This window comes from Patagioenas fasciata, chromosome 9, assembly GCF_037038585.1.
Source record: "Patagioenas fasciata isolate bPatFas1 chromosome 9, bPatFas1.hap1, whole genome shotgun sequence".
Taxonomy (NCBI): domain Eukaryota; kingdom Metazoa; phylum Chordata; class Aves; order Columbiformes; family Columbidae; genus Patagioenas; species Patagioenas fasciata.
This window is the reverse complement of record NC_092528.1, coordinates 22,725,703-22,739,676: the sequence shown is the minus strand read 5'-3', so window position 1 is coordinate 22,739,676 and position 13,974 is coordinate 22,725,703. Positions and strand designations below refer to the sequence as shown.

General features: G+C 41.3%; 1 protein-coding gene across 10 annotated transcripts in view; it reads right to left on the bottom strand.

The window, feature by feature from the left end:
* The window catches only part of ATP11B (ATPase phospholipid transporting 11B (putative)), a 65,392-nt gene extending 59,084 nt beyond the window's left edge, over positions 1–6,308 (bottom strand). For all 10 annotated transcript variants that reach the window (XM_065844175.2, XM_065844176.2, XM_065844177.2 and 7 more), the window contains exon 1: positions 6,059–6,308. In XM_065844175.2, the coding sequence (XP_065700247.1) occupies positions 6,059–6,085 (27 nt within the window). In that variant the 5' untranslated portion in view covers positions 6,086–6,308. The remainder of the gene's footprint in view (positions 1–6,058) is intronic.
* Between the last annotated feature and the right edge of the window lie 7,666 nt (positions 6,309–13,974).

Sequence of the window (13,974 nt, the reverse complement as noted above, 5' to 3'; positions counted from 1 at the left end):
CTTTCCCACGTTTATTTTTACCCAAACTGAACATGAAAAATAAACCCTCTGAAGTCACAGCATGTGGGAGGCCAAGGAATTGCAGGGTTATGCTTTTTAAATCACGGTTCCTATATTTTCTGCCATGGTGTGTACTATTGCTAAGTGTTTTTTTCCAACAGCAGTTGAAAAGAGGTTTGCATAAAAAAACCACCAAGTCTAGCTGCAAATATGTCACCTGTGTTTCGCTGGAAGATATGACCTTGTGTTTACAGAGGCACTCGTCAGATCTGTTTTGCTGCAGTTCTGATCTGTTGGCTTACAAACAGACTTTGTGCTAGAAATCAAAAGATTTTTTGTTTAGACGTATACTGTTGAGACCTTTTTCCCTGTTAAATAGTTACAGTCGTAACTAGAGGACACCACAATACAATAAAGAAAAACAGACAGCAGATCACTAGTGAAAGGCACAAGTCACAAGGCTTTTAATGAAATCTAAAAACATTATTATATTTTTCTCTTGTAACTCTTATTTCTCCACCACAGAAGAAAGCAACAAAAGTTTTAATGAATTCAGCCAGTCCATCCAAAATTAGAAAAACAAATACCAATGATACCCAAAACACGTGTTGAATGTTATTAAATTCAGCACATTTTTACAGTCTTAGATGATTAATTTTACCTTCTGAGAGAGTTCAGAGACAATTTCTTAGCAATAAACAGAGGCATCCACCCTCACCAGCCCCCATCATATCACCTACTGACCAGAACATAAAAAGCTTTTGCTCTTTGTTGACAAAATAATACAAATTTTCCACTCAGTCACATAAAACACAAATAGACAGTAGCTACGAGCAGGACCCTGTTAGTACAAGAATACTATACAGTCAATGAAATTTCCATATTATTGTGTGGCAAGTGGAAGCTGAGCACAATAAAAACTGACTGCTTAAAAGGCTCATGGCTAGGAGAAAAAAAAAGGAAGGGTGAGATGAGATACAGGTCAACATCCAAGTCTCACAGTGAGGCAGCACATCAGACAACCCCGATTTTCCCATTTTTAAAATGGTCTTTGAAAGAAACAGTGTCAAGACTGCTTTGATTAGGTTTTGGTAGGCAACTTCTAAATTTAATTTTTATGAGATAAGAATTTAAAACGCACAGGACACAACGGATGTCTCTGTTCAGAAGAGACAGCTGGCTGAAGACAGGAACACGCTGTGCTGAAAATGTATTAGCCTTCAGCAGTTGCAGAATATAAAAAGCAAATAAGGTTAAAAGACCCACAACACAATGGGAGGACTAGTTCAGCAGATCACAGAATAACTCTAGCAAAAAACAGGGTCATGTTTTATCTTGTGTGAAGTCACATGAGGGGGGTCGTTAACCCCCAGTTCTCAAACCACTCTCACCAAAGCAGGGCAACCCTTGGGCTGCGTCTCGCTGATCCTTCAGTGACAATGCAGCAGGTATGAGCTGCACAGTCTGAACCAGAGGAAATATTTTGAGCAAGTATGCATTTATTTTTCTGGTGTACAATAACAAACACCCACTTAATTTTAGCCAAAAAGGGAAACAGGCTTCAGTGACAAGCAGCAAAAGAGGAGGGGAACTGTACTTCAGAAAAGCAACGTGATTTCAAAGCTAGGACCCTCAGCCACTGGATTAGTTCAAAGTACTTTCAGCATGCAAAAAATGCAGGGAATTCTTTTGGCCAGAAAATAACTGCTTTGGTTCAACTCTATGAAATAACTAAGTGAAAATAACAGACACACGTCAGTGCAAACAATATCAAATGCTGTCCACATTTGTTCACAATGCCAGTAGCTACATGTTATGAGAGAATCTGTCCTCTACAACACCTTAACGGACACCGACACCTGGAAGGAAAGGGAAGAACATCCCAAACATACAGTCCTCTAGAGCTAACCTATTTGAGGATATTTCCCTTACTAGTAGAAGAAACTTTTCATTAGAATGCATCCAAAAGACAAACAAGAACACTTCTACAAATACTGTTGGGGTGAGCGGGGGGTGTGACAGGGACAAATAACAGTCAAAAACTCCCTGTGATCACCTCTCATTGCAGTTTGTGTAGAACTGGACTAGATGAACTCCCAATGTCCCTTCCAAACTGAGCCTTCCTGTAACCACAAAATGAAACCGTTTGGTAACTAGGTTTTCCATTTAAAAGGGTCCGATCTAAAGGAATTTATCTATACATTTTTGACTTCCAGATAAATATCAAAGCTGCATTTGCCTGAAAACCTTGCTCTGCACAACAGTATTCAGGTTCTCAAACTGTACAATATTCTGCCAAATACAGCATAATTCTGCTTCTCTTGAACTGTCATGTATAAAAGAGGGAACAGGCAGATAACTCTTAGGTTTTCTCCATGCAGTATCTTTGGTACATCATTGCACTGTTTGGTAACCAATAAAAAGGCTCAAACTCCACATAAAGCAACTAGAAGTGAAATCCAGAGACCTTTCTTCACTTGACAGGACTAACAGTTCTAAACTGTGCAGCTAAGATCATACATAAAAGGGTATTCTATCACAACTTTTGGAGACCTCCTTTTCAGACAACTGATGTTGTTCATACCACTGTAACAGCTCCTGCGCTCCACGTGCACCATCGGGACACCAGTACAGTCCAAATGCTGCCATAAATCTACTGAACTAGAAGTGGTGCAGAAAGTCACTGAGTGCTACAAATGCCACTTTGTATTCCTGTTTCGTGTTGGTGCTGCACAAACTTGACCAGGAGAGCCACAATAGCACTCTGCTGTACACAGATCAGCTACGCAGTCAAACCCTTCATATCTGGAAATGCAAATAAAATGTACTGTGCTGTTCCTGAATATTAATGAGGCTTCCTATCAATTGTTGTTTATCCAGTTGCTTTTTTTCAAGCAGAGCTGGCTGTGCCTGTGGTGTTATGCAACCCTCAGCAAAGCCACATGCCCACTGTCTTTCTGAGATCTCAAGGTAACAGAGCTGGAACTCAGGTATTTTCCCTGTTCAAAGCTTGTCTTAAAAATACATCAGGGTATTTCACTCAAAGCAATGAATTGTATCTCCACGTGTCCCTACATTTTTTATTATGAAATCTTAAGTACTATCAACAGTTAACTAGATAATGATGTTGTAATATAATAACATTAACTAGAAAGTTGCATACTATTAAGGACTTACTATGCAGTTTATTTAGCATGGGACAGCATTAGATGAAGAAAAACTGATAAACTGTCCATGTAGGATGATGTTAATTGTTTCTGAGCAAGCAAAGTAGACTGAAGAACAAGATACCAAAACAGATGATTTTTAAGAGAGTCCCATATAGGCACTAAAGAGTAAGCAACAGTATTACTATGACCAATTTCTACTACAGAACAAACCATTGAAAAGACAAATAACATCTCATTTAGAAAACTGTTTTGGACTTGTAAGACCATAATAAAGGTGAAGAAAGTCTCCTGTTCTCAGAGAACTAGTCGTTGCTTTATGTAGCTATGCAGGCACAGCATAGATCTTCACAGGCTAAAGCACAGCAAGATCACCACTTAAAGAACTTCACTGAAATAATTTGAATTCCAGACCAGGTCCTCTCACTATTTATTTTTAAGACCACTTGCGTCCTTTTTCCTGTCCCTTTTACAACTCTTGAGAACACAAGTTGACAATACCATACACACTCAGGACAGCCTCATTAATTAGTATATGAAATACAATAGAATTTGCGAAACTTTCATTAGTTTTTACAGAGAGTACTTAATAACTACCTAAAAGCACCTTCGGCAAAGTACCAGTTCCTCCTCTTTCCCCAAACCCTTACTACTTTCCAACATTTCTGCACACAAGGGTTTTTCTTTTGTACTACTGCAACATCGCACTTAAATCACTCCCACGTATTTGCCTGGTTCCAACGCTCCTGTATGGAAGAGAACATTTTTTCAAAACCTATTGCCACATCAAGCACAGGTACAAATACACACTCAAAAGGCATCCAAACCCACACATTCTTCTCCTATCAGAAATAAATCAGACACAGATTTTGCCATCCTTCGATTCAAATATTTCTGCCATTCCACTCTTCCCACTTGCTCTGATTATTTTCTCAGCATCTTTCCCCAGGTACTCAGCTCTTTGACATTCTTTCAGAACCTAAACGTCACTGACATATGAAGAAGCAAACGTATGGTTAGATCTATGTTAAGCCAATGATTACAGGCAGATATGAGTTGCCTGAGTGTCCCTTGGAAGAAACACACAGTGTGATACATATCTTAAGCTACTTATCATCTTTATGAGCTGTGAAACAACCAAGCCATTAATGTCAAATGGTGAGGTTTATAGAAAACAAAAAACATGTATTGTTGCAATATTTTTTTCCTTAGTATCATCTTTCAACGTTTGTTCAAGTATCTTCTGTTATCCCATTCTTCTACAACACTGATCCTTCCCTGTCAAAACTACTGCAAGTTTTAAACAGTTATTTTCCCACCAGTTTCTTTTAAAAGAAGACAAAAAACCTCTTAGTGTTTATTGCTCATCTTGCTACACTTTTCTTTCTATTAAGGGCAAGCATATTTCTGGAAAGCTGGTCAGTGGACTCGCAGGGAGAAAAGCGACCACGTTTGATACACGAATTCTAGCACTGATACCGTCCTACTCTAAACTCTACGGAAGTCAACATCATGCTGTTTTAAAAATCACACATACAAACCCTTGCCATCCGCAAGAGGAAAAAATTATAGCTATGTTACACCAAACAGGATTAATATAAAACCATGTTAATGACTGTAACAGAACAGAAGAGTGCAGTCAGAGCTCAGACAGAGCAATTAATTTCCAGGTCAATAATTCTTGGTGTCCGACCAAACTCGCGAGCACTGTCAAGCTGGCACTGAGACCAGCACCATAAGTTCTGCACTTCAGACACAGAACTGGGAAAACTTATGGGCCACAGAAAAGGAGATAGGGGAAGAAAAGGAGGAAAAAAAAATGTAAAAAGTGATGTAACAAATCATTAGTGAGACACAAATTTTAACCATTAAATTATACAAACCTAGCTAATGTAAGTCCTCTTATTAACTCGGGCAACATCTATGACCAAGGTAACTCCGATGAATGGAAAAAGTAAGTTTGTAAAGAATTTGGAAGGAATTTCTCCCTTCGGGAAAATGCAAGAGAAACACTACGTTGGAGAGGACAGGAAGCCGATCAACACTTCAAATCAAACCAGTCAAATTCAATGACCTCCCTCCTACAGCATCAAGACGTTACAGTCACGGCCGCGTTATTTCCCTCGCAGGCTACAATCCAAGCACAGCAAGTAGCGCCTATTTCGAGAGAGACACCTCTAATCGAAACCTTTTCAAGGGGACTCTCCCGCGAAAATAATTTAACGGATGTTTTCCTTCAATTTCTCGTCACTTTCAAAACCGTAACACGCACACACGCAGCGGCAATGGCTGCAGAGCTCTGGGGTGCAGGGAAACCACTGAGACAGGCGCACATTAGGTGAAAAAGCCTCGGGAGGTTTCGCAACGTGGAGGAGAAAGAGAGGCCAGCGAAGCCCTGAAGTGCCGGTGCACAGAAAAAGGCACCCTCATTTCTCCCCGAAAAGAAGTTTGGGGAACCCTTCCCAAGGGGGCCACAGGTGAGGGAACACGCTGTCCTCTGTGTCAACGGGATTTCAATGGGAAAATAAAATAAAAACAAACGCACACACACACAAAAATCCAACCGAACGCGCCATGAAACAACCCAAACCAGCCAATACGTACATTAAAAAAAATTGTTTTAAATGACAACAATGATCCAAGGAAAACCTGCGAGTGTCCCCAGCCCAACACCTCCCGGCGGGGAAGACGTCTCCCCCCTCACACGCCCCGGCCCCGCTCCCCTCAGCCCGGCCGCCCGCACCCCCTCCCTTAAGGGGACCGGGCACCGGCCCGGCCAGAAGCGCCGGGACGGCTGGGCCGAGGCAACGGGGTGCGTGTCGTGCAGGGGAAGCCCCGGCCAGGGCCCAGCGCCGCGCTCTCCCCGCCCCGCGGCTGCCGGAGGCACCTACCAGCTGCTGCCGGACCCACCGCAACATCCCCGGGGGGCGCCGGTCGCGGCCCCCGCGGCGGGGCCCCCTCGGCAGTGCCGCGCCCTCCGCTGTCGCTGTCGCCGCCGCCTCAGGCCAGCCGCCCGCCGCGGCTCCTCCCCATGGCGCAGGGGCCCGACGCCGAGTTAGGAGCGGCACAGCTCCCCCGGCGCGGCTGCCGGCGTCCCGCCGCCGCCATCACAGGCCGTCGCTGACACCCCGCGGCGCTGCGGCCCGCCCCAGGAAGTGACGTCAGGGCGGGGGGGAGGTGGGAAGAGAGGCGGGGGGGACGAATGGGGGTGAAGCGTCGGGCCGCGTGTGTGTGAGGGAGGAGGCGGTTGTCCGGAGTTCTTCGCCGTCCCGAGGTGTTGCCTCTGGAGCACAAGGGCCGCCCGGGTGACCCGAGTCCCAGCAGCCTCCCACAGCATCTTGGACGGGGGCGGCCTAGAAAAAATTCCACCTTCCCCATCCAGGAGCTCCGGTCACGGCCTGTCAGGTGTCTGGGCCCGTCAACCAGGGCCTCAGCCACTCTAAGACACCCCTTGTCTAACGAGTTGAAGCTACTTCGCAGTTTTGTTATTTTTCTTGTAAAAAGATGCAAAACGCACACGTTGGAATAAAGACTTAGGGGAAAAAAAGGCTTAATAACCACTCATTTATCTTAAGTGTGCAGTATGTAGGTATCCCAAAGCAAGGTACATGTGTTGGCAGAATCTGGTACCTTTCTCTTGATACAGGAGCTATTGCGCTAAATTGCTGTTTGGCTGAAGTTGAATGTTGAAGTATCGTGAGGTCAGGCAGTGATCTCTGTGAAATCTTCTGTTTTGCTCTGAGAGCAACTACTTAGGAAAAGAAAACAGTGTTCTGCTTCAAACACTTGCACACACCAATAAAAGCCTTCAGCTTCTGGGCCTGGTGGCTAAGAACTAAAGGAGATTATTTTAAGAAGTAAATACCTGGGTATTTGTGACCAAATACTGTTGTCAGTGAAGCCAATGACAACTTTGACACTGCCATAATAGTCTTTTTGTGTGTGAAGATCAGAGTACTCTTCCTGCTGTTCCCATTTGTTTCCAGGTAATTCTGATGTATATAATACTAACAAATCATAATCATATCTGCCATAGAACTAATGTAGTTTTTAGTGTTCAGTTAGAAATTTAGGACATAATTCAGCATTTAAGATAAATGATATTGTCTGAACAGCTGAATCTTGTGGTGAGTGCTCATGTTTTAAGCATCTGCATTTACTTAGAAAAATAACCTTAAAGCAGTGGGGAATAAGACAATTTTCATCAGGCACTTAGGAAAGCTAATGTTAGCAAAACTCTCTATTAAATGATAGTCATTATTTCAAAACATTTAAATACATTCAAAGCTGAGTTTCAAACAGCTTGCACTACCCTGTTCATCTAATGTGAAGTCTAAAATAACAGTGTGATTTCATAGCAATGGCACATTGCCTGGAGAGCAGCCTTGAGCCAGAAGCTTCACTGATACACTCGATATTCTTGTGCTCCACCTTTAGCATCAGATGTAGAACAGTGTCCTGACCACTGCATGCTCAAAATCGTCTGACATTTCTCTGAAGTGCAAGTATATTTGTTGCTGTGTCCCTGCCAAATTCAAGTATGAGTTGTGCTTTCTGCAAGCCTCTCTCTCCATGGCTTACAGTTATGTTACATAAATCTGCTTTGCGCTTCCCGTTCCACATTGCTGTAATTATACTATTTCACCAGTGAAAACTTGGAAGCAATTTTCAAGTGATTTGAACCATGCGGTTTACATTTTTCACTTTAAAAAGTGTATATTTTAGTGGATGAAGTATACTGATAGGATGAAGTTATTTTGCTGTATGTGGCAGAAGGCTCTGACCACATGCATTCCTTTTCTGATACACAGCAAAATTCCACCAGAATAACATTCTTTCCTAGAATCCTGGCTAGTAAAACTTGGCACCTTTTCAATTGTTCAAAAGCCCACACTAGACATTTATGAAGTTTCTTCTCACCCTTGAGAGGTAAGTAGTTTTCATAAGAGAGAAACTGAAGCAGAGCAGCCAAGCCAGATATTGATTAGCCAATAACACTCCAGCACTTCTGAAATTGAAGGTCAACTGTATTAAGAATGAAAACTCCCATATCAGAGATCCCACTTTAAAATGTTGCCCTGAAGCCTCACCTTATACAGAAAAAAAGCAACTGCTGAAGAAAAAACTCACCTGATATGAAGATTAAGTTTAACCCGTCACCTAGGATTTCTTGATGAGACTCCAAGCTTTCCAGTTAAGTATCTGTGAAAGCAATAATTTGAGATGTTTGTTTAGCAAGATGAGGACACAAATGTTTTCTGACATAAAAATGTGTACACAAACATAAAAGCACACACTTAGATGTTAAGTCTAGCAAGCTTTTAATTATGTGTACGTGAGTAATTCTTATATAATCAACGGTACTACTTTCAGGTTTATAAAATTAAACATTTGTAGCCTCAGAATCATTGCCTAAATGTGCAACCGTCAGGTTAACACTGGGGCTGCTGATGTTCCTCCCTGAGCTTGTTCTTGTGCGAGACATTAATGCATTTCCGTTATTCCTAAATGGCGTTTTGGGGCCATTCTTCAGCAGGAGCTGGTGAAGCATTGGCTGTGTCCATAGCCGAATGGCCCATCTAGTGTTTGATGAGGGGAGATGGAAATGCAGCACTGATGCCAGAGGGTGAGCTGCCTCCAGCAGTTCTGCCTTTGACAACTTTGACACCCTTGGGCTTGTGCTGCTGCTGGTGAGCACCTGGGTCCTTTGGGGCCAAACAGAAAAACAGCAAAGCCTGAGAGCAGTGGAGCTGGAGCATAGATTTGTGTAGCTAAGGACTAGTATTAGCTGTTTAAGCTCCACTATTTTCCTGATGGAGAATTACTCTCACTCTTTATTTTGTTTTCAATTAAGTATTGTGTAGTTTCTTTAAATGAGTATTTTAACCTATGCATTACTTCAGCAACTACGGTGCTAATTAAAAATGTACACTAACTATAAAAATGCTCGTTTTGTTTCTAATCCATAGAGAGAAGGAGCTGCCTGAGAGACACAGGGTTTCTTCAAGGCATCTTTATTCCACAGGCATTCAATTACTGGCTGAAGCACCAATTATATATAGATAAGCAGTGGCTGATTTTCAGCCACAAGGCCCTTCATCTAAACACACGTGTTGATTCTTGCCTAGAGCAACCAGTCTTCAGGGAAAAAGTTACAGAATTCGAAAAATGAGCTGGGCTTTTTAAAGGAAAACCTTCTGTGTAGTTTGTTATTCCTTTTTTGTGCCCTGCAAGAAATAAGATCAGGTTAAATTACAGGATGCACAAGGTGACATTTCTAAGACACTTACTAGGGCTACACAATAGTGCATTATTTTGTTATTTCTTCTTCTTTCTGAGTCTCTCAGTTGCTAAAACCTGGATCCTGATGTAAAACTTCACCTTTCTATTATTGTTTTCCTCCTGTTTCACTTGAAAGCTTTCCTTACAGTGCAGAGCTTCAGCTTCTACCCAACACATTAAGCTGAGCAGAGCTGGATCCCAGAGTGCCGGGTGAGGAGCTCTGTGCTGAAGGGCATCCGTGCACTCAGAGGACTTTGCACTGCGCCACACTCCATGAAAAGATGCTCAACACTTACATCATCTCCTGGCCATGTGGAATAGCCTGGTCTGCTAAATGCAAGTCAATTTAGGGTCAGCACTAGCCAGTTTGTAAGACTGAAGCATAACAGCAAGCTGTGAAAAACATTACACTTCAACCTCCCTTTCAGCTTCGCTGTTAACTTTTTAATTCTGTGTTGCTGGTAAGCCATGTTTGGCCTCTGGCTTTCCCTAGAGCTGTGTTTTTCTTTCCTAGGGTAGCAGTCCAAGAGTAGAGGAAACAGGAAATGTTTAAAAGCCCTTCCTTATCTTCATGAAGATGAGGATGACTAGGGTGAAGAACAAATTAAAAAAAAAAAAAAAAGGGGGGGGGGGGTTAGGGAAAAAAAAATGGTACAAACAACCAGAGTTTTAAAGGCAGAGGTAAATTTTGAACTCAAGGCTCATAAGGTTGGAAACATCTCCAGTGGCCCTATCTTGATGGAAACCAGAGGACTCGTAATCTTGCAAAACAGGGTTTTGTGAGGTAGTGTGTTATGATTAGCCAGTTAATTGCTAATATATCCTGGACAGTGACATCATTTTGCTATTCTGTATTAACAATATGGGTATCCTTATAAAATGTGATTTTTTTCTCCAGACTCTTTATTTAATGATTTATAAAAATATGCTTTTCCAACTACTTTGTTCTTAAACTCACACTGTCATAACAATTTACTTTTGTATTTTAAATGCTGAAGTGATTATTAGGCACATTGATACATCACCTCCTGATTAGCCCTTGTAAAAAATCACCAGGTAAAAAAGGATGCATCTCAGTGTTGCCATTTCTTAATAAACACTTATAGTGTATTCTATAGATATGTTTTTTTTCTCCTTTATAGCATCTCAGTTAAGACCACAGAGATTTCTGGAGAATCAGAATGCATAAACACAGGGACTAGTATCTTGCTGTCTTGACACTAGGCTCCTGGGACACTACTGTGACGACAGTAGTACAAACATTTAGATACCCAGGTGACTGCTTTGGAAAGCAGTTTGAGATCTTTGTGGGCCAGGAACAGAGAAATTCTGTTAATGGCTGAACACATTCTCTCTTGCTGTAGAATCTACTGTATAGGACATTCTGCTGGTAGTGGGAGGTGGAAGTTGAACCTCTGTTTCCCATGTCTTGGAGGAGTGTTCAAACTACTGAATTTGAAAGAGCTTTTCTGAGAGCACCTTCTGGTTCAGACCTTACTAGTCACATAAGTGGAAAAAAGCTTTGTTACTAAATGTCAGTGGGGTTAGGATGTGAATTAAGCTTGTCTTAACTAAGGGTATACCTATACTATATTTTTTGTTTCCAGGGCTCAGGTGTTCTAGTGTTTGCACTAGCTCATACAAAGCTATCTTAGCAGTTCCTATACTACACTCAAATTATGAAGCAGATATTCCTCAAGGTGTTCCTTGCTGTGCTCATCGCGGCCAGTTTGGACACTGAAAACCTGACTTGGGTTCCTGTGGATCTTATCACTTCCAGCAGCAACGAGCTGTGATTACACAGGCTCCTCTTCAAAGCTCTTCCCTTCTCTCAACTCATCCGAGGATCAAGGCAAAACAATTTAGGAGTGCCTTAATTCAGCGTTCTCCATCAGCTCCCCATCGTTTCAGCAACTCAATAGTGGGTAAGGAGATATTATACAATCTAGGTGAGTTCAGCCCTTTCTCAAGGGTGCGTAAGATTAAACTGGTGGATGGTGACTTTAACTCTGTACCTGCTTTGTACAGGTGTCTTAAAGAGTGATGGTTATCCGCCAGCTCAGGCATGTCCATGGCAAAGCACAGGGCTCCAGTGTGTCTGCAAACAAGGCACAGACAGCATGGAGGGGCAAGACAGACACCTTGGAGAGGTAAAGAGAGTTACAGGGCCTCATCTAAAGCTGATACAGCCACCTTGGGCTGCAAAGGACAAAATAAAAGAGCTTTGCCAATGTTGGCCATGAATGCAGGTTTCAGATATATCAGCAGGTATGAGGAGGTCTCACAGATCAAGACAAAATCACTAGCTTGCACTTAACAGTATTGAGGCTGGTCATTAGTACAGCTGTAAAAGCAATTTTTTCTAACAGAGATGCATTTTATACAGCAAAAGAGTTTAGCAAAAGAATTTGCCTGACAGAATAAGATAGCAAAAATACTTCTTCCTTCCAGTACAATGTTTATAGTGAAGTTTTTGGCACTTGAGAATCTGTAAATTAATCACACCTCCAGCTAATATTTACTGTGGGATATTTGCCCAACCTGCCCCAACACCACCATGGGATGCCAATCTCCAGCCCTTCCCAGCTGTGGACCTGTTGATCCGGACTCCGAGCCCATCCCAGCTCTGTCACTCTAAACTGATGATCTGGTCTCTTGATTGAAAAAGGTTATTTTTAGCACAAGCTGTATTTCATATACTAGGAGTATACATATATGCAAGAGTATAAGTGTAGTTTAATGACAGATCATGGAACTGCTGATACCACAACACCTCCACATTTCACTTCTGGCTAAGCTTCAAGAAAAATCATACAGACTCAGAGTTTCAGAAATCTGTTTATAATTTCAGAGTCAAACTTCAGAACTAACTACAGTAATGAATAAAATCATAGGAAGCATGTAGTGCTTCTTAAACTCAAGCTTTGTGAATAAAATTTGTGTGTGTATATATATATATATATATATTTACTTTAAAAAATCCATTTGTGGCATACTATTCTAGAAGTAGGGTGCAATGATCTATTTACCACACAGGGATGGATGATTGTGATCTCTGCAGACAGAAAAAAAGTAGCTGTGAACATGACAGATGATGTTCCTGCAGCCATATGAGACAAAGAAACATATGGCTGTTCCATCTGAAGTTCCTACAATGCTTTATGTCTTCACGGTGCAGCAAAACATTGGCCGATTAACATAATTAAAGCATTTTACAAATGATTCCTAATTATTTTTGCAAATGTAAATGATGCTGCTGACACGTCGTTTTTTGACGTGCATGATGAATACTGATCTCTCATTTTACTGAGTACTGTAATCAAATTTAGAACAAGCGTTATATAAGTGCATAAGCAATCCTAATCCTAATCCCTTTTCTGATGTCTCACTTTCTCCATGTAGGGCTGCTGCAGCTGTAAATCTCCCGTATTTTGTGATTTCCCTGCGTATTTTTATTTTTGTTTCCCAATCTCCTGTTGTTTTCTCAAAGCATGAATTTTTGGTTGATAATGGTTCTAATGGAATGAGTGGTCTGGGTTGTAGCCTTCTGCCAGCTTCTTTATGGTGCTGTATGTTTGATCACAGCAAAGGTACTTTACTGAGGCGATAAGCCTCACCCTGTTGAAGCACGAATTAGAACAAACCTAGAGGTCTTTGAACATTTTTTACTCTGTCCTTAGTTGAATATCTATTGTTTTCAGTGTTTTATTAATATCAGTAGGGGTTGGCTGAGGGTATGTCAACAATGCATAATTCAAAGTAGCCAGAAGATATCCAAGATAGCAATGAACAAACTAGTTGGTAAAAATCAGTTCTAGCTTTGGAGCACTAAGTTCTCTGTGGGCAACCTGGTGCTGTTTCCTGCTTTTACCCCAGGATTTGTGCCCCTGGTATAGTTAGAAATTATTTGACTGGCTCAATGAAAAATGGCCAGGAGGGGCAGGATCCTGTACAGATTTAAATGCAGAAATCAGAAAAACAATGAAGAGAGCTCTTGTGATTGCGTTTTGTGATATATTTCCAAGAGGTGTTTTGGAATTTACCAGTTTCATAAAATTAATTAAAAACTTCATAAATTAATCCACATATCAATTTAAATTATTTTACATCAATTCTTATGGTTTTTTAATGAAAAAAACCCTTTTTTGAGCTGTATATTTTTTTTGGCATATTTCTAAGGGTGTACAATAGCAAAAGATAAGTATTACAGCTGAGCGATTCACAGCATATAATTTATCCAGTTAATTTAATTTCTTTGTATTCGTCTACAAATTGCTTATAATTTTAGGTAATTAATTCATTACATGAACCTAATTGCTAAAATAGCTGTGAGATCGTTCAGCTGAAATAAATAGCAGGCTTTTTGTTGACTTGGGTGGGAACAGCGCTAGGCCACTGGAGGCTTATCCCCGCTCTGCAAATGTTACCAAAGTTATTCTTTGGAAGTACTGAAAGAATGTGCTGTTTCACGTTTGACATATCATTCCTTCTTTTTCTTGCTTGCTAAAACAGAAATAATTCTTAA